At 42.2% G+C, this 21,797-nt stretch overlaps 1 protein-coding gene across 4 annotated transcripts in view; it reads right to left on the reverse strand.

The window, feature by feature from the left end:
* The window catches only part of LOC139687792 (dehydrogenase/reductase SDR family member 11-like), a 37,251-nt gene that overhangs the window by 7,323 nt on the left and 8,131 nt on the right, over positions 1-21,797 (reverse strand). For all 4 annotated transcript variants that reach the window (XM_071585097.1, XM_071585096.1, XM_071585098.1 and 1 more), the window contains 3 exons: positions 18,326-18,494; positions 16,769-16,898; positions 3,743-3,872 (listed from right to left, as the gene is read on the reverse strand). In XM_071585097.1, the coding sequence (XP_071441198.1) occupies positions 3,743-3,872; positions 16,769-16,898; positions 18,326-18,494 (429 nt within the window). The remainder of the gene's footprint in view (positions 1-3,742; positions 3,873-16,768; positions 16,899-18,325; positions 18,495-21,797) is intronic.

A 21,797-nucleotide genomic window follows, 5' to 3' on the forward strand; every position in this document is an offset into this window, starting at 1 on the left:
GTTGTCCACCGTGAGCAATCCCGGCACCCATCCGGCCGACAATTTTTCATCGCCAACTTATCATGTAAAATATTAATAGCCGTTCCGGTCGACACACCCACGGCCTCTGCTACTTCGCGCACTTTCGTTCGTCGATCAGCGAGAATCATGGCGTGGAATGATTTCCTCGGTAACCACGTCTGCCGGGCGTTCTAGTTGCTCCTCATCAAAAACAAATGTTCGCCCACGTTTAAATTCGTTGAAACAATATCTGTGGTCATAGATAGCGAAGTTTCCCCATAAACAGCATCCAACTTTGCTTTTATCTCCTCGCATTTCTTACCATCCAAAAACAAAAAGCGAATTGCCGAACGATATTGCTCTTTTCCCATTTAGCGAAAATCACAAAACACGTCTTACTTGAATGACTGCCAAATCCAAACTAACCTTTAAATCTGTCTGAAATTTGTTTTACCGTCGTTTGATAGATGGCAGCACACGATGATAACATAAACTTCCCTCAGGAACGCCCTTTGTCATCAAACACGGGTACTTATTGAACCGCCCTCGTACCTTATATTTTATTTCAAAGTGATTACGTATCTCGTGATAATAAGTACATTTTGCATTATTTCATCCTAAATGGCTCACTTTACTTGCCGCCGTAAAAATGTGCATTATAATATGGTGCCATTTTCAGCTGGCGGCGAAATATTTCAAAAGCTGAATTCTTCAATATTTTAGTTCTTCAATACATACCAATTAACCAATAAGGTAACAGGTTATTGCATGAATATGGTCGGGAAGGAACACGTTATTTAATTATTGGTTTTTTTAACATCTTATGTTTATCGTATATATTGGCTTCTCCGAATAAGTGTTTTTGGATACTAGTTTAGAGTGGGCCATAAGAGGTCACGCCATGGAAATTGCTAAATTTAAGGAGGGGTTATGGGAAAGTATCTCTTCCTTAAGACAAATCCAAACAATAAAACGTACCTTAGAAATCCTATATTGAAATTTTCAAAAATGGTCTAAAAAACTTCAAGGGCAAAATCACCTAATACCTATTATCCTCACAATCATATAAGTAACATTTAAAAATAATGAACGAATAGGAGCACTTTTCCACAAGAAATATTCAAACAACGACCGATTTCGATGTACTGCATCATCTTCAAGTGAATACTGCAGTCATGTGCCGACTTATATATGCCTATTTTGACCGGGGAGGAAGGGGAAGGAAAAAGCGTAAGGGAGATGGAAGGGGATGTGGCTTGAACGGGAGAAGGAAAGACAGGGAATGGGTGAGCAGAGGATAGCGAAATGCAACGAAAGACAATGTTGAAGACATCTAACACAAAAGAGAATGTGGGCATCTCATTTTGGTGATTAAGAAGTTATTTCGGTGCACCATATCTGCAGAGGGAAATGCCAATTGAAGAGCGAGGGAGGATGTTATACCTGAACATGATGTAGTACTTCGAAGCAGATCATGATTTAAATATACATCTAGCGGTAAAATGCTCCTATTTCTTCATTATTTTGTTCAAATTTCGAAGCATCACGTCTAAGACTACGTAATTCGAATATTTAACGACTTTATTTTTTGAACACATCATATTTTTTGGGCAATTTTCCTACTTGTATAAATATATCTATTTAACGACCTAAGTTCACACGTTAGCAGAAGCCTTATAATCCTTACAGTGATTTATAGAGAAAGGACACCAGGGCTACCTCGAGTGATTTAAGATCAGAAATTGGTGTGGTGTAAGAATTTGGAATGAGGATTTAAGGCGAGATCGTATCCGAAAACGTACATCCCTAACGTTTTGGGATGAAAAAAAAATATAAAGAAGATATAATATATTAAATAGGTGGGTTTGCGTCAAGCATATCAAAACAAGTGAAATACTTGAGTGTTACACCGACATCAAACCGTTCATCGTGTGCACTCATCGGAAGAATGCGCGGGTCAGCCTTAAAGAAGCTAAGTGTCATTCGTTAGGAAAATATAAAGAAAATATAGAGAGAGGTGTTGCTTTGCTTTAGTCAGGCCGCACTTGCCACACATGGCAAGTATTTGGGATCCAAGTGAGAAAACTTTAAATAAGGGAATCGGAAATGATTCAGAGGATATTTGCTAGATCTGTTAAAAATTAATACGAGAAGAGAGTAGGGTGAAGGCTATGTAGGTATTAGGCTGGGAACCCCTAGAATGACGAAAAGAGCTGAAAAGACTAATACTTTTACAACGCTACAGCATACATGCGTATTTTTGAGACACAGAGGGAATTATAATGGCGCCAAGTGTAGTTGGTAGATACGAGCAACGGGATAAAATAAGACAGACAGCGTCAAAGACGGATTCAAGCATTTGTTCTTCCCTCGAACGATATGCGACGATAATCAAATGAAATTCAAGTCCCCGAATATATTTAATTTAAAACAAACATTTAATCATTTAGTCAAACACTTTAATATTTGCATGATTTACATAAACGTGTGTATGTACTTGAATGTTTGTGTGGGTGAGCAAAGATATATGTACTAAAATGCGTGGATTAACTCATATTTGTGCATGTACAAGATCTGTCCCAAAATTAGTATAAATTTTTTCACCCGAGTAGACGGACGGGAGGGCAGCGGTTTCTCTGGCTGGGTTCAGGAAAGGCTAGAGGCCGATGACTATTGGCTCCCAGCCTTTACGGAGCGTAGATCGTTTGTTTATGACACCACCATAACATGACATCATAGCTATCCGTCATGAACCGGTGATGGGAACAGCGTGTTCGGCGTTTCACGCCTGATCAAACTTTGCGTGAAACTGAGTAAAACCGGGAGAGAGAATAATAAAATGCTCAAGGCCGCTTATGGTAATAACGCCATGGGTGGATCGGGTGTTTTCGAGTGACGCAAGTTGTTTGGGGAGGTTAGAGAAAATGTTGAAGATTCCGAACGTGGATCTGCCAAGAGCTTCTCGACCATGCCTCAGCCCCACACACACACTTCTTCCTCTTCCCCGTCTAAAATCCGTGCTGTGAACGTCACCACTGCTCGGTGGAAGCGTTACAACAGGCCGTGACGAGGGAGCTTAGCGGCATTCCGGTCACCGCCTTCCATAAGGCGTACGAGTCGTGGGAAACCCACCGGCAGCGGTGTGTGGACGCACAAAGGTGCTACCTCGAAGACTTTTCAGTGAATGTATCAAATCTGGCAATATATATTTTTTTAATCAACTCAGTCCAATTACTTTTGGGGAGGACCTTGAATAGCTGGCACTCTAACACCCCTGCCACACTCCATTGCGGCGCCTTCCGGAGCATTGTGCTGGTGTAGATTTCCGTGGGTTACTCCTCGGTTCAAGAGTCTCGACGTCCAGGATTTCAACCGTTGCCACTGTTTACCCTTTTTTGATCACGACGCACCAACTCTCTCCCCTCCTCCACGCTGGTGCTTCTGATGCCTCTGGACGTGGGGTGCCCCCCGAGAGAGATTGAGTCGGGCATGCATTCACCATGCCCCTCGAGTTCCATCACACCAGCGGGGACACTGGCCACCGACGGGCGCAGGCGGACAGAGCGCCGTGGGGGACAGCCAAGCCAGCTTACGGCACAGAGAGAGGCGGCGGGAAACCGACCAAGGAGGGAGTGCGAAGTGAAACGTGATAATCGAGGCAGGGTACGCATTGGTTTGGTTGGTGCGTACGGTGGTATATCGGGGGTGAGGGTGATTGTATTACTGGTGGGTGTTTACTCACAGTGACCCGGATGGTGCTCTTCTTGTCTCGCAGCTCCTGACGCAGTCCCTCGGTGAGGGCGCGGACGGCGTGCTTGGAGGCCGAGTAGAAGTGGATCTCCGGGCTCGGGGGCACCACTTGCGCAGCCACGCTGAGGCCGTCAGCGTTTGGTTCGGTCGAGGCGGGCAGAGGATGTGCAGCGGAGCGTGAAAAAAATAGGGAAGGAAAGTCATTTTTAGGCCTCGGGATTTTGTGCTTTCGGTGTCCATCTTGCTCACCACGTAGTTGTCTCTCTCCCAGGGCGTAGTTTTCTTACCCTAATGTCTAGTACCCGGATACCTCTACTCAATATTACCCAAGGTGACACTATCCATGTACAATTACTAAAATATCCTGACCTGGATGCTAGTAGCGAGGTTCCAGTACTAACCAGCCTTCTTGCCCTAGGCACCAGCAATGATTTTTACCTTTCACATGGTGCCATTTTCGAGAAACTGTTTATTAAATTCCGTCGATAACTATCAGCTGTGGAAGCTCTCTTACCCTTCCCCTGGGTTAAATGGAAGAAGGGACAATTTGGTCTCAATTTCGCCCAAATAAAGACCTCTATCTATCTATATTTCCAGCTTGTGGAAAACCACTACGCATAATGCGTGTAAATGATACATTTTTAACAGAGATTATAACAGATTACTATATAGATCATATTATAAGGCGACCACAAATAATTGGGTACCCAGAAGTTGCCGAAAAGTCTTGTCCTCGTTAGTAGTGTCGATTCTTGAAATTATTATCTAGATATTGGTCCTACTGACATTAATACGGGTAGCTAAGAATTGCTTCGTAGTCTCCTTGCCCATGGTACCGTCAACCCACGTCCCAAGCACGGTTTTCATCCGCATCTTCTTTTTAGGTGGCTGGATGCAAAATCCTCCGATGTTACCCAGCGCCTTCCTTAGGATTTTCTGATATCGGGAACTGAAAACGTGTATCGATAACAAATTGAGACCTTTCTCAAGATCTGCAGATACATCTCGACCGAAATGCATATCGGCGGAACGTTGGCAACCAGAGCATAACCGCGGCAATACTTACTCTCAGGGAGTAATGGAAAAAATATTTTTTATATTATTGAGGAGTGGATAGAGGTGTGTCGATGAATTCACCTATATTATCTCTACTCTCTATTCCAAAACTCTATTCAAAATTTGAATCAAATATGCATAATGACTTAAATGTTATCCTAACAATGCGTTGAAGCAATAACACTCAAGACGCCACATAAGTCATCAGAGGGATGCAGCGGGCTCTTCTACGCCCATTCTCCCCAAAATACTCCAAAGGAGTCATTATAAATCTTAAATTCCGTTTATTATCTTTGATGTCGTACTTTGAAGATTATTCGGTTTAATTTTCAACTATGGCAACTATAAGAATTGAAATACCAATTCCGTTCTACTGAAGGTTTTCATGTTGTCCTGGGAACAAGTATTTTGAATCGACACTTGACACGCTAAGGTCTTTTTTTATGATTTCTCGATCTCAGGTGTGCGTTTGAATAGATATGCTTAAGAGAACGCGAACTATTCCAAAGAATTGATCTAAAAGTATGATATCAATATGACGCTTATTCTATCTATTCTACATTAAAATATTAGATGTAATATTTCATATCGCTCAAATTCACAGAGAGAGTGACTGCATCCGCGAAGTTTCAACAGAATACCAAGCAACACACATAAACTGAAAATTAACTTACCTGAAAAAAAATTAAACTGATGAAGCCCAAGAATGTTAATGATTCCTCAAGCATGATAAGTGGAGCAAGTGTGAGTAATAACTGATACTGGATGATCGTCGACTGATAGTGTGCGAGTTAACAGAGATAGTAGGCATTTCAACAAGTGCGGTACATCGCATATTAACTGAAAATTTGGACATGAGAAAGCGGTGTGAAGATGGGTGCCGCGTTTGCTCACACTCGAGCAAAACCAGTGTCGTGAGGATGTTTCAATTGAGTGTTTAGCAAAGTTTCACAGGAACAAAGCAGAATTTTTACGCCGTTTCATGGCCATAGATAAAACATGGGTCCATTACTTCACACCCGAGAAAAAATAAACAAACAAAACAATGGATTCAAATGGGAGAACCAGCTCCAAAGAAGGCGAAGAGCGTTTCATCTGCTGGCGAGGTCATGGCGTCGGTTTTTTGGGATAATTTTCATTGACTAGCTTGAAAAAAGGGAAACCTATCAACGGCGAGTATTATGCGGACTTGAGAGAGTACTCAGTCGCGGTGCCGAGCGGACGTATCTGTCTTGAGCCCCGTACCTCCCGCGGAGGAGTTATTAAAACGTCATATTTGGAAAAGTTCTCGTGCGAATGTGATGAAAAGTTAGGATTTTTTTTCCCGATAGTACTCCTCACCATCTGTGGGCGTGCGAAGCTGACTCATTTAGACCAAAGTGGGTTACAGGCTGTGAAAAGTACATAAATAATTTCGGTTTTCCGGCATTTTATCGGAAACCGTCGGAAGAAACACGGAGATATTTGTTTGTGTTGTTGGTACTGTTCATACATGTGTGTGTGCATCCCGTAACGATCGGCTGAATACCTTCTAAAACCGGAACATGTGGTCTAAACCGGAAGTGCCCGATTTCTCCTGACCCGGGTGGAGCTGTGCGGTGAAACTTGGGGGAGTGAATGGTGTTGTGAATATCAGTGCTGTGTGTAATTATTTCCTGAATCGGTGCCGTGTAACCTGAAACCGGAACACGTGGTCCACACCGGAAGTTCCCGATGTCTTGTATACCGGTTGAAGTTGTGTTAAAACTCTGGTATGTGAATGCTGTTGTGAGCATTCTTGCTGTATGTAAATTTTTCATTAATCTGTGACATAGATGCAGACTATTCGGGTACCAATTCGAGTGGAACGGTGTAGCTTGAATATGTGAGGGATGTTCTGAACATCCTTGCTGAGTAATATTTTCTTTATATTCTTTGAGGTGGCATACATCCTGTAACCAGAAAACGTAGGGTGTACCTGAAGTGCCACACATTTCATAGCACTGCATTTATTGTATATAATACTGGGGCAAATCTGACTGTTTCTTTCCGGAAATTGGAACACGAAGTCTAATTGAAGCGCCCATTATCATATCCACGAGCGTTTGAATCATATTTAAACATTGGGTATGGAATAAATGGGAATGAGTATCACTTAGTGCAGTGCTAATCAAGCTCAGCAATGACAATAGGCAGAAAACAATGATGTAAATGAAAAAATGATAAGACATATAGTTAGAGAAGAGTTGAAGCTCCCCTGTTCGGAACCTGCAAAGGGCCCATTTTTCGCTGAAATTGCTTCCATTCAAAGGAGATGAGCGAGATGTCTCCAATAGGGAGCAAGAAGGCAAACGAAACTTATACTGTAGTAATAACCCCAGGGGAAGGAGCGGAGGAAGAAACAAGTGACGACACGAAGATAAAGGTACTAAAAATATTAAACCCCAAAAAACATGGTATTAAAATCAAAGGAATCACTAGGACGAAGAACAAAGCTATAAAAATTGAGTCCGAAAACGAAGATATCGAAGAGAAACTGAAGAATTGCAATGGATTTGCCGATAATAACCTACTGATAAGGAAACCAGTTAAGGCTCTCCCTAGAATGGCATTACATGCGGTTAAATCAAGCGTAACACCGGAGGATCTTGAGGAAGCTTTGAGGAACCAAAATGACCTATCTACAGGTAGCCACGCGAAAGCATTTTTTTAAATTTGGGAAAAGGGATGAACAAACAGCAAACTGGGTAATCGAGGTAGACTCCAATAGCAGAAAGAAGTTGTTAAATAGAGAAAGGGCTTTCATTGAGTTTAGCTCATATAGAGTGAAGGACTTTATTGTAGCAACTAGGTGCTTCAAGTGCCAAAAGTTCGGGGACACTGCCAAAAAGTGCTATGCAGACCAGGATGTTTGTGACCATTGCTCCGAAAACCATGATACCAGGAAATGCGACTCTGTAGAAAAACCACCCTGCTGTATGAATTGCAAGAAAGCAGACATAAAAGATTGTAGCCACAAAGCTAGTGATAAGAAATGCCCTTGTCTAAAGAAGGCACTAGAACGAATCGTAGAGCTGATCGATTATGGGGACTAAAAACCACATCATAAAAATAGGGCAAATCAACCTTCAACGGGCAAAGGTTGATACTAATGAATTGAGAAAAATGGCAACGGATCTTGGGCTAGATATTATATTGACCATATGTGTACAGCAACAGTCATGAAAGAAAATGGAGAATCCCGGGATTCGGAGTGCTAACGCGCATTACACCAGCAAATGCCAAAGAAAAATGTTTTGCAAGCATCATGGTCTTCAAAATAAATTATGATATCTTGAGTTTTGAGCACTGCACAACAAAGCACTTCGCAGCTGCAGAAACTCGGGCTGATAGGAAACCAATGATACTGATCTCCGGATGTATGCCACCATCGGAGGACATCCAAGAATACATCACAGAATTAAAGAACCTGATAGATAAATTCAAAAATAAAAGGATACTAGTCGCAATTGACTCTAACGCAAGTAACTAAATATGGTTTAGTTCGGAAACCAAAGACCGAGGTAGGGCAACGGAGGACTTAATAGCGTCTGAAGATGTGTATATACAGGTATGTAACGAACCTGTATTAAACGAACCGACGCAACCGTACACGTTTAGTTTGCTTAACGAGATTAAACCCAACAAATCCCCGGGTCCCGAAAATATACCAGCTAGGGTGATAAAACATTTAGCTCCAAACATTGCCCCGTACCTTGAGTTTATATTTAAAAAATCCCTCAAGGAGTGCAAAGTACCTAAGATTTGGAAAACCGCGCAAATAACGCCTATTTTTAAAGGTGGTGACAGGGAGGATCCCAGTAATTACAGACCTATATCTCTCACTTCTATCTGTTGCAAAATCTTAGAGCACATAATTGTCAGTTCAATAATGAGACACCTTGACAATATTAACTTTTTAAGTGACAATCAACACGGATTCAGGAAAACCCGCTCCTGCGAAACCCAATTAGGATTATTTACACATGATTTACTTTTATCGGGTGAGAGAGGTAGGCAAGTGGATGCCATCTTCTTAGATTTTCAAAAGGCATTTGAGAAGGTCCCACATGGTAAACTCATTCATAAATTAAAGGTCGCGGGTATAAACAAGGGCGCCATAAGTTGGGTTAAAGATTTTCTTTCAGAGCGGGAACAGAGGGTAGTCCTTGATGGCGCTAGTTCCGACAGCGTTCGAGTCACGTCGGGGGTACCTCAGGGAAGTGTGATCGGGCCGTTGCTTTTCTTGATTTTTGTTAACGATTTGAACCGCGAAGTGAAAAGTAAAATTAGGATGTTCGCGGATGACACGGTGACCTATCGGGAGATATCTGGGGATGAGGATCGTTTTATTCTAGAGCAGGATTTAGGTTGCATTAGTAAATGGTGTTCTAACTGGGGATTGACTCTAAATTATAATAAATGTTCAGTGGTAAATTTCTTTAAAAGATCAACGGGATTTGCTTACAAATTAGCTGGAGGTGACCTGGCAGTAGTTGATACGGTAAAATACCTAGGTGTCACATTCACAAAAGACTTAACTTGGGGGACTCACATACGTAAAGTCTGCGGTCAAGCATATAAAAAATTGGGATTCATTAGACGCGTTGTCGGCAAAAGTGATTCGAAGGTCAAGGAACGTTGTTACCACGCTCTTGTAAGGCCTCATTTAGAATATGGATGCAGCGTGTGGGATCCGAGTGAAAAAGGTCTCATTCGGGAAATTGAGAAGGTTCAACGCCGGGCAGCCCGTTTTGTAAAAAATTCCTACGATAAAACGCAAAGCGTCACCGAAATGCTCATGGATTTGGGGTGGGAATCATTGGCTGAGAGACGATTCAATGCAAGATTGAAATTATTAAATAAATTTAGATCCGCATGTTTCAGCACCGAGGTCTCGCAAATTATTCGTACTCCTACATACATTGGTCGCTTGGATCATGCATATAAAATTCGGGAAATAGATGCCAGAACTAGCCGACTCAAGGACTCCTTCTTCCCACGGACAATACGGGATAGCAACTGCAGGGTTATAGATAGCAAAAATTCCACTTGCCACCCTCAGCGTCTAAAAAATAATTAGTTGTATTTAAATGCATGCTCTTCCACTAACCTTATGTGTTTTTCTATAATAACCCATTCTTTCCGAATGACCTCATTCGTGTTCCGTTCATCTGTTTTTAAGTCTCTTTCCTTTCAATCCCTCGTCCCTCTCCGCGGGGGGAAATTCCTGCTACCTGCAACGTTGGGTCGCATTCCATTCCCTTTACAGACTCTTTGGGGGTAGAGTGTTTTGTGGTGAATTTTCATGTGGTAGTGATGTTTCAATTTCTTGCTTGTTGTGTCTTGCCTTCCGTGTAGGATGGCTTTCGTGCTGCATCATGGGGTGCAGTTTTTTAGTTGTTTTGCGGTATATGTGTTTGCATGAGTATTGGATGAAGGGATTTTTGCATGAGTGTGTGCGCTGCTGTGGGTGTAATTTTCCGTGTTGTTTTTTTGCATGTGGTATTTTTCTTTTTTACGGTTGGTGACCTAACACCCCCCGCCACACGCCCTTGCGGCGGCTTGCGGGGTATTATGTAGATGTAGATGTAGATGTAGTTCGAAATTGGCTCCTCAAATATAGACCTAACCATCAGTAACTCGGCATTAATACGAGACGTGTACAGATGGAAGGTTCATGCCGAACTATCCATCAGCGATCACAGATTAGTCACATACCAGATTGGCACGAACGAAAATGAACGCTGTCATCAAAGAAGATTTAATATCGGTGCAGCAAACTGGAGAAACTTTATGGAGATATTATCAAAGAACACCGGGTACAAATGTGAATTGTTGCTATGGGATCCAAGCAATAAAAACATCGATGCTTGAGTTAGATCACTTACGGAGGCGCTGCAAGGTTCCACTCTGGCCTCGATCCCTCTGACCAGAACACGACGAAACGAAACAGTATGATGGAATGAGAAACTTCACAGGCTTAAGATAAATTGTAGAAACCTACGGGGAACATACCAGAAAAGCATTAGCCATGAAGAACGTACCGTCAACAAAAGAAGATTCTTTGAGGCAAAGGAGAACTATGAACAAAAAGTGCAAAACAGCAAGGAAAAAATCTGGGAGAAATTCTCGAGGTCAAATATTGAGGCAGATCCCTGGGGGTTAATATATAAAATCGCCAGAGAAAAATTTAAAATCCAACCAACATAATCAGCTAAGACCAACGCCAGAGGGGAGCTTCTATTCCTGGACGAAACCATTTCCAACATCATCAACCCGCTTGTATCGGATGACACAGCAGAAAATGAAGCTGAAGAGCAAAAAGTAATTAGGCTTGAGGCTAACCTCCCTTGCCTGAAAAGTACGGAGATAGATATCACCGATGAGGAAGTTAGAACCGCGATTCAAGAAATGAAAATGAAAAAGGCCTCAGGCATTGATGGCATAAACGCTGAATTGATCAAAGCAGCCGAGCCGGTTATCCTCAACTTTTCAACTAGATTGCTATAGGACTGTTGCAGAAACAAATACTTCCCTGCGGCAAGGAAAAAGACCCCTCTGATGCTAAGACTTGCAGACCCATAACACTACTACCCGAAATGGGGAAAATGTTCGAAAGAATCATCAAAATGAAAATTGAAGAAGCAGTTGGTGAGGAGGATCTACTCCACATAAGCCAATTTGAATTTCGAAGAGGCGGATCCACCGCAGCCGCGGCAATAAAACTACTGCAAGAAATAAAAAATCGTAAATATAAGTATAAGGTGGCCTTATTCATAGATTACGAAGCAGCATTCGATTCATTATGGTGGCCACATTGCATAACCCAGCTCAAAAGTTATAAAACCCCGGGACCAATAGTAGGACTTATTAAAAACTATTTCTTGAAAGAACAACCAAAATACAACTAAATAATCTGGAAGTTGAAAAGAATATTACAAAAGGGGCACCACAGGGATCCATACTCGGTCCTTTTCTTTGAAACATCTCCATGAACGATTTACTGAATCAGCCCCTTCCTGGAAGCTGCAGATGGACAGCATACGCTGATGACGTTATGATCACAATGCCTGCAAATTCCAGGAGAGAAATAGAAAAACTCGCAAAAGAATGTTGCCATATAGTGGAGTCATGGAGTACGAAAGTGAAATTAAAAATTTCTGTGAATAGGACTAAGTACGTCGTATTCGGGAAAAAATTGCCACGAAACCAAACTATAAAAATCTATGGTCAAAACATCAGAAGAGCCTTTACATTCAGATACCTGGGCATTGAATTCGACGACAGACTAACACGCAAATTACGCAGCAGGCAAGGTCAAGAAAATATTTAACTGCTTAAGAAGGCTGTGCAGAAACAGATTTGGTATGACCACAAATAGCTTAAGAACTATATACAACCGAGTCACCATCCCAATATTGGCATACGGCTGCGAGGGGTGGGGAGAGAGGTTAAATTACAGCAGAATCCGGAGAAAACTGGAGGCCCAAAGATCTTGCCTAATTGCAATATCCGGGAGCTACAATACGGTCTGTAATGAAGCTCTACAAATAATAACCGGGATACAGCCGATAATGTTCTCAATAGAGGAAAGAAGAATCAAGTCACGGATGAGGCAGATGGAAGAGGCTACTCTAGGAGATGTAGCTTTGTCTCCAACTGAGACATGGAGCAGGAACAGGAATTTTAAAAGAGCGTATTTCCTGGATAAATGGGAACGGGAATGGGAAACTTCAGAACAGGGGAAAACAACTAGACAATTTTTACCTAGCGTGAAGAAAAGAATGAAGATCAAATTTAAAACTTACAAGGGTAAATTTTAACGGGACACGGGGAGTTTAGATCATACCTCAAGAAAATAGGGAAAAAAAGGAGGGGACGTGTGAATGCATGATGGAGGAAGATACGGCAATACACAAGAGTCCTTTACTGCCCAATTTATGCCGAGGAAAAAGGCGAACAGGAAGCTATCCTTGGATATTTGCATAACGTCCAACAAATTGGGAAATATCTACACGAGGAACCGATTAGGAAAATATTGGATGGATTTATCAACAAAAGAGAAATTGGGAACGGGGAGAACGACGGAAAGGAAGTGCATGTAACTCATATTTTGTATTTTGTAAAATTAACGAAATTGTATTGGGGTTTTAAAAATGAGGCACCCCAAAAAGTGAAATTGAAACAATAAATTGTCCGATTCTGTACTAACGGGCCCAATTATTATTGTTATTATTATTATGCGGGCTTATTGCATCGTTTGAGCGAAAAAATCAAGCAAAAGCGGCCTTATTTGGCTAAGAATAAAGGGTTGTTTCATCAAGACAATGCACCAGCTCACACATCCGTTATTGCAATGGCCAAAATTCATGAATTTAAGTTTCAATTGCTACCTCATGCATGCTATTCGCCAGATTTAGCCCCCTCGGATTATTTTCTGTTCGCAAACTTGAAAAAATGGCTCGGTGGTCAAGGATTTTCCAACCGTAAAGAAGTGATGCCGGCAGTTTCTGATTATTTTTGGGAGCAAGACAGCTCTTATTATAAAAAGGGTATCGAATTTACTAAATATGGCTGGGAAAAGTGTATCGAGCTGAAAGGAGATTATGTTGAAAATTAAATACATTTTTTCCAAAATTTTTGTTTTCTTTCTTGGGTCGGGTACTTCTAGGATTACCTCGTATACTTATTTACTATGGGCCAACTAATCAAAACGAGCAGTTGGGACGTCATTCACCTTAGGATCGGCATTTACCCGGTAAAATAAAAAACTCACCCGAGGTTGAGATTTTTTTAAGAACCCAGGAAATGGATTTCTTCTGGACTGATATGGTAATATAATCCTAAAACTGGTGTATCAACGTAATAAGTACACGGGTTAATCTCACGCCCTATATTTCTGCGTATCTTCATCTGCTGAAAAGTTTCCGAGAAAAAATGCACGAAGTTGATCAACCGGCAGAACCGCGCGGCGTGTCACGCAAGAAGCATCGGAGTGGCTCAACCGATGATGGGGAGAGGGAATGTCGTCTTTGATCATCCATAGTTATAGGGGGGGAGGGGGATAACCCTCCACGCGCCTCTGCCCCCTCCCCCCTTCGTCCCGCAAACACCTCCCGCCCCAGTTGCCCACAAAGGCGCGCCTCTCTCACACAGACGAGAGTAATTGTTTCCGTAGTGACACAGGGGGAGGGGCGCCCTCTTCAAGCACCGCGAGGCAAGGAGAACACCACTAACCCCTGATTGGTTAACGCAAGCAGCTCCTCTTCCTAGGGCTAATTAATCCCCCCTTCCGAAGAGAGATCACCAAAGTGTTCCTCTCGCTGCCCGTGAAGTGGTTCTCTCACCCCTCCCCCCTTACACTCCGCACCCCTTCCGCTGTGCGGTGGCAGCCCTTTGCTCCCTCGGGTAGCAGCGCTTTGAGATCACCCCGACGACACCAATCGGCGACACCATTTTTCCGAACGTCAGACTCTCAAAGCTACAAACCGGTACGAGAATCCTTCGACAGTGTCTTCTCAATGCAATATAAAACTTTCACAAGAAAAAAAATCGTGTACGGAACAATTGGTGAACCATTCGTTGCCATCAGTAGACTCCGGATATGCAAACAATCTACATCTACTCAATACCTTTCAAGCTGCCACGAGGATATGAGGCTGGGGGAATATCAAATTAATAAAATCAATAGAAACGATATTGCTCTGTAATTACCGGGATCCTGCCAATCACCGACATATTAGATGGGAGAGATGCAAGCTACAGGGTGCGTTCTAAAAGTAATGCAATTAAATTTTCCGCGCCCCTCCTATTAGTCGGAGTGGGATAAAACCACTTGGAGTAGGTGGGAAGGACGCTAAGCTTTGCCACGAAACCAGTCTCAGTGCTCTTTAAGCTGTGGAAGCGGCAGGATATCAGCTATTGTAAACCTCTGCGCGCCCGTAGCTTCCAGTCCTCACTTCCAGCCCTACCCAGCGAATACATTCAGAAAGGTTTTGGAATGAATCACGATTGCGTTCCGGTTTCCCTGTACAAAACTTGTCCCAATTCATTGTTGGCAAAATAAAGTATTCTGAAAATATACCGTGAGGCTCTACTTATTGACGATTGTGGGTATTTAGTCATCGAGCTTTGAGAGAACACTTATGTTGGAACCAGAGGGTCTGAAGTCTGTATATACTAACTAGGGTCTGTAATTGCAATCCTTCACGTTAAATCATGCAGTTTCTATATTATTACTATCATATTCAGAAAGGTAACCACTGAGCAACGAGTTACGTACTTGCATTGGATATTCCTCGTCCGAAGATAAACATTAAATTTGGGGAGCAATAATTAGTGTGTCAAACCAAGATGGCCAAAGTAGTGGGGAAGAAGAATTGTGTTAGGTGAAGCTTTCATAAGAAGGAGGGACTTTATGATCGAGCCTTGATAAGAATGCTGAAAAACAGTTCAGTGAAACATTTAGTTTATGAGGCGTGATTACGTCCGCCATGGAAACATGGCCATTGAAGCAAGATTATGGGCGTAGATTGGAAGCTTTTGAAATGTGGGTGAGGAGAAGGATGGAGAAGGTGAAAGGGACAGAAGGGAAAATAAACTAGAAGTGCTAGGCATGGTGGGGGAGGAGAGGGGATTGTTGGAGGAAAATATGGGGCAGAAACGATGGATGCAGAGTGTTTTGATGGGAAATGGGATGTTGAAGACTGTGATAGAGGGGAGAATGCTAGGAAAACGAGGAAGGGGCGAAAGTAGGATAGGTATGGCAGAATAATATATTTATTTATTTATTTATCGACTTATTTGGGCGAGGTTGAGACTAATAGTCCCTTCTTCCTCCTAACCCTACATTACAGACATTATATTGAAGACAATCACGTACAACCAAGCCCTAGATGGAGGGAAATCCACCTAGGGAATCGAACCCGCGACCTTTGGGTTGGTAGGCGAGGACGTTACCCCGCCGCCACCGAGGCCGGCATAATTGTAGGAAGGATATAAGGATAAGTTAAGGATTAGTTATAACGTCGGATGTCAGGATTTGCCTTGTTAGGAGAGGCGAATACATGTATCTTTGTTCACTTTTTCTCCAAAAAACTTGCCTTAAAGGGTAGAATACTAGTTAAAAATTATTTGGTCCCTCCACTTGCTCGCCAACCCGCCCTCGGATATTCTCACTCCCCTCTCTCTCCCCCGTTCTTCCATTCGTACCCCTTTGCCCCTCTCCCTCCACTCCCTCCACTCCCTCGCCCCTTCCTCCCTTCGACCCTTTCCTCTCCGCTCCTCCCTCCCTATCCCGCCCCCACTCGATCTCATTCGGAGAGCAGTTCCACTCGGGGATAACTCCTCTTCCGTGTTTAATTTCTTTACAGATACATGTATAACACTTGGGTGGCACAAGAGCACAAAAATTTAAAAAGAAAACACGTGAAAGGACACTCACATTTCAGAAAGTTTAAACTAGGCCTTCTCTTATGCATTATTCAGGTTAGATTTTTTAGGTAATCTTACATATAGTATGTCTATACGAGGGTGGGCTGAAAACTAATGCACACCTGCTTGTATACTACAAACAAAATGACCTTCAGAAGCACTCCTGGTGGCATTTGGAAGTAACATTCCCCCTCAACACGCATGCGCAGGTTTATCTCGCGTTGAAATAGCACTAAAACACGTCTCCATACTTCGGCTTCTCAAAATATACTGGATGAATGCAACGACCGCAACCCTGCGCATGCGTGTTGAGCCGGAATGTTACTTCCACATGCCACCAGGAGTGCTTCTGAAGGTCATTTTGTTTGTGGTCTACAAGCAGGTGTGCATTAGTTTTCAGCCTGCCCTCGTATAAGAGCGGAGAGGATATGTGGGGGAGGTATGTTGGGGGCAGGTGTTGTACCGTACATATCATAGAAATTCAATATGGTGCGGTTGTAGCACGTACCTGCTGATGTGGATTACTTGCCCATCACTCACGCCCCTCGACATCATCGAGTCGACGGCTAGTTTGGTACATTGGCAGAGTCCAATAACGTTCACGGCCATGATGCGTGTCCAAGCCTCCACGGAACCATCTGAGAAGGAAGAACCACATTTGAAAAGGGCGTCGCGTGCCTCAGCATGGCGAAAACGTCCTTTCTCATTCAACAGCAAGGGTTTATTGGTAAGGAAACAGTATGGATTCCAAATGTGTAGACTTTACGAGAACCAACTAGCTCTTCTATGTAGATATTTTTGTATTTTGAAAATATATTCGACAAGGTTTTATGTATCATGTATCAATGGCTTAGGTAGTATAACCAGGAGTAAGATTCGCCTGTTTGCGGACGACAAAGTAGTATATAGGGATCGTAGCAACCAGTCCGATTCAGATGCGTTTAATTCAGGCTAACTTAAGGCTATTCAGAAATCTTTCAAGGAATGAAAATTAGTAATTAATCATTCCAAATTCTTTTATGAACTATTGGAAACGAAAGTGCTCTCCCCAAGTGCTTACATCACTAGAAATAGCGAGCTAGCAAATGTATAATCTATAAAATATCTTGATATTGCTCATACCCATGATCTCTCATGGGGTTAACATATACGAAAGATATGCAGAGAAGGGAATCAAAAATTGATTTCGTCAAGAGGGTATTGGGCAAATACGATGAAAAAGTGAAAGAGCGATGCTATTTCTCGCTTATTAGACCTCAACTGGAGCATGCAGCTAGCATTCACGACCTTAATGAGGCAGGTTCAATAAAATATTTATACCTGAAAATGACGCTGAAGCTTGGAAACTAGTTGTACCGAATAAAATTGAGTGGAAAGATACATTGTTATGTTTGCTTCAGTGAAAATATTTAGATCCATTACAGCCTAGGGCAGCGAGAAAAGTCTAAGATATAACAAGAAGAGCAGTGTGACAAAATATTAATGGATTTTGGTTGAGGCCTGCTCCAAAATAATGATTAAAAATTAATTTTAAGACTTTCATTCGAGACTAAGAGTCGCCCTTTCCGTGCCTTGACGACAATTGTCGATAAACCGAAATGGCAGCACTATTACTCGCCCATGCCAGCAAAGGAAATGTACAGGGATCTACGCATTTCGATGGATTTTATGCAATGAAAAATTGCAGTCAAACACCATTTCCTTTCCATCCTTTTTCCCCGTGAAAAAAGGAGGAAAGAAAGTTGGGCGAGGGAAATTAAAGGGATGATGAGTGAGTTTCATTCTTTCTTATCAAAGTGACGCTCACCCCAAATCGTCCTTTACGCCAAAGGGGTTTCTTTTACCTAGCAGTGAAATACTGTACGACTAATAATGGATTTTAGACTACCCATTAATGCAGATATTAAAATAAAAACGTGAAGGTTAGAGAAGAGTCCGTGAGTTGTAGACACAAAACGTAGATGCACGAAGTAAAACTTCCACTGTATGAATAAGAAATGGTTCACCCCCCCCACCCCCCTGGAGGGAGGTAGGCGAAGGCGCCTGGGCTCCTTGATTCACTTACCCAGAAGAGTGTTTCGTTGGGCGATGCCGGCGTTGTTGATGAGAATGTCGGCGCCGCCGTGGGACTCCTCCACGGTCTTGAACGCCGCGGCCACCGATGCTTCGTCGGCGACGTCGCATTCCAAGGGGAACATTAGCCCTCTCTCGCCCTCCAGCTCCTTCCGGATCGCCTGCGGGGAGGATTTGGGATCTGAGATAGTGATGCGTTTTTCCCGAGGGCGATAGTAAGTAAAAATACCGGTTGATGCAAACGGGCAGTTTTCCCTCACGAGTGCAAGATCTGTCACAAAGGTTGTAAGACGCCGAAAGTTCAGGACGTCCTTCGACCTCAAAAAGTGACGAATATCTTGCTAGAGTGAATGCCTTGTTGGAAAGGGATCGCATTTTAAGTATTTACATGGTTTCTGTTGAACTTGGTATCCCTAAAAGTGATGTGCATCGTCTTCTGACTGAAAACATGGGCATGAGAAAGGTGTGGGCGAAGTTGGTGCCGCAAGTGCTCTCGGACGAACAAAAGGAAACTTGCACGGGGATCTGCCAAGAGCTTCTCAAGCATGTGAGTGAAAATCTAAATTTGTTAGACAATGCCCCAAAGACTTCTTTCTTTTCCTCCATCTCATATACGTGCTGGAGGGAAAATCTGGATTTCTAATTCACTCAGCAATGCTTGAAATCCCTACGCGGATTGACAAACTAAAGCTTGGTCATTAGCAAACCTAACTGATTTTACGAATTCCCCGCCCACTTTCATTGCTACCTCCAGTTCTTCCCATGCCTCTTTAATCATTTTCTTCACATACAGGTTGAACAGCACCGGCGAAAATGGGCAACCCTGCCTTACACCTCTTCCTAACACTGCCCATGCGGACTCTCCGTTCCCCGCTCGCACCTGAACAGTCTGAGACGTAGGGTTGCGGATTAGCCTCCTATCCCTCCAATCTATTCCTACTTCTGCAATATACTCCACAGGTTTTCCCTATTCGCTCTATCAAACGCCTTTTTGAAATCTACGAAACAAGCAAACACGTCCTGATTGTATTCTATATTCCTCTCGATTAGTGATCTAATTACTGCAATGGCATCACGCGTGCCTCTCCTCTTCCTAAACCCAAACGGATAATCCCCTAAATAATCATTTGCCTTGCTCTCCAGTCTCTTGTTGATGATCCTGAGAACCACTTTAGCTGCGTGGGATATCAAAGGTATTGTTCTGTAGACCTCACATGATGTAGCCTTTACCTTTTTCAGAATTGGAACTAACACCGATTCACATAGTCTTCCGGCCAGATTCCTTCCTCATAAATGCTAGGAATTAGCCCATATAGACTCTTCCTCTCACATTCTATTACCCCTTTAAGTAGTTACGTGGGAATTTTGTCAATTCCAGAGCCTTATCTGATTCCAATGCCCTTTTAGTGCCGTCACTATTTCGTCATCGAGTAATCCAGGACCTATTCTATCCTCATCTCGGTCATACTCTCTTCTATGCCTAACTTGCATATTTGAATAATAAATTGAGGAGGGAACGAATAGGGTGAAATAAGCACGGTGTTAGACGTAGTGGGAGGATATGGAATGTTTACAAAGGAAGGTGACCTAGACGCAATGCATGGAAAGGTGAAAGATCCATCAGGTATGAAGAAGGGAAAATCCATGCAGATAATCACGGATAATTCTGGAAAATTATTCTTTGAACTACAGATGGTTCAAGATTGTTGAAAGGAAGATATTTAAGAACTATTTGGCAAAGAAATTAAGCCACCAATCTGAGATTTTCGACAACATAATACCCTGAGTCACCGAAAAGATGTGTGTCAGGGAGCATATCCACACCAGGCATACACAGGTCACTGGCAGATGAAGTCACGCATCATGCATGAGATATAAGTACAGAAAACAATTCTCATGTGCAAATGCATTTCTAACTACGTATCAGGCTCAAGAGAAATGCACTCAGGGTACCTCCACCATTTTTAGCCAAATAATGCAAACGTAGGTATACGTTCATTACTAGAGTTAACTTCGATGGTGACGACTTCAAAATTAAATCAGTGTTCGCTCACGTAGCTGGTAGTAGCCTCTCAAACGAAAGAGATTCAGTCAAAAAATCAATCTTTAGTTAATTTTTTTGGAGCGGGCCTCCACCCATATCCTTTATTATTTTTATCACACCATACATCTTTGTCATACACTCCTTAGACATTTCTCGTATTTATTCATGCAAAACTTACTTCAACTTACACGCAGGCAAATACATATTCAAGCAAGTAATATAAACAACCGTATGCACCTACGAATTCATTAGATGACCACGTAGCGTTTAATCTGGTTCCCGCTTGGAAGAACACAATTCGATTTTGTTTCTTTTATGATCCCTGATTCTCCGAGAAAAGAACGGCAATTAAAACGTTTATATATTCGTACTAGTTCTCTCTTATCTTATCTTTATTTTGGTATTATTCTACTATTATATGTGGGGCCATAATAATTCCCCTTATTTCATTGTTAAACTCGTCTGTTCTGAACATTTTAAAAGTCCTAGTCTCGCTTATTCTCTTCATATCTCAAGCGGCTTCCAGCCAAATTCCTCCATAAGGCCCGTCACACTCGTCTTCTTATCGTAACAGTTTTTCGTAGCGTAATAACCCTATATTTCCCCCTTTCCTGTATTTAATGACACCCAATTCTTTTTCACTTTATCATTTTTTCCTCAAGCCATGCTGGCTACGGCATACCATATCATTACTGTCGACAAATGACATATTACTGGCAATCATATATTCTAAGAGTTTGACGAGTGTCGATTTTATGAAATCGATAAGTATTGGGATCCCATAGAAGCTTTCATAGGGGGGTTATGTTGCCAGTTGAAGGCAGCTGAACAATCTTCTATCGATGAGTGAAAAATATTTATTGATAATTTGCGATGTCTTCTACATTTTCTTTCATTATTCGAGCGAGGATTTCTTCCGGACCTGAGCTTTTATTCGATCTTCTATTTTGGAGCTGTTTCATTATTTCTTCCTGGCACAAGGTTACGTTGCGTATGAACTTCCAGTTTTTTGTCTTCTTCCTGTGGACTAAAATGTTTACTACAGACGTTTTAAAAAATGCATTTGATTTTGTCCTTGTTTTTGCTGTCTGTTAGAGTTTCACCATTTTCTGACATTGAATATTATACGTTTTTACGTTTCTCTCATAATTCCACGGAGTAACGAAAAAATAATTAGGGGTCATACTCTAAAATATCCCCATCACATGTCATTTCGAAGATGCGTAGGAATTTGCGCATATTTTTTGTTTTTGCTCGATAATCTACGAGTTTACCCTCCGATGTCTTCGTTAGTTTTTCGTCATCGCTTTTAAACTATTTTAAAATTTATTAAAAAAATCTAATTAAATGTTTTATTTGCTTCCTTTAACGCAGCTGACTCTCTGTTGTACAACGCGGATCCCTTATCACTTCGTTAGAG

The sequence above is a fragment of the Hetaerina americana genome, unplaced genomic scaffold (assembly GCF_022747635.1).
Source record: "Hetaerina americana unplaced genomic scaffold, ioHetAmer1.1.p SCAF_2, whole genome shotgun sequence".
Lineage (NCBI taxonomy): Eukaryota > Metazoa > Arthropoda > Insecta > Odonata > Calopterygidae > Hetaerina > Hetaerina americana.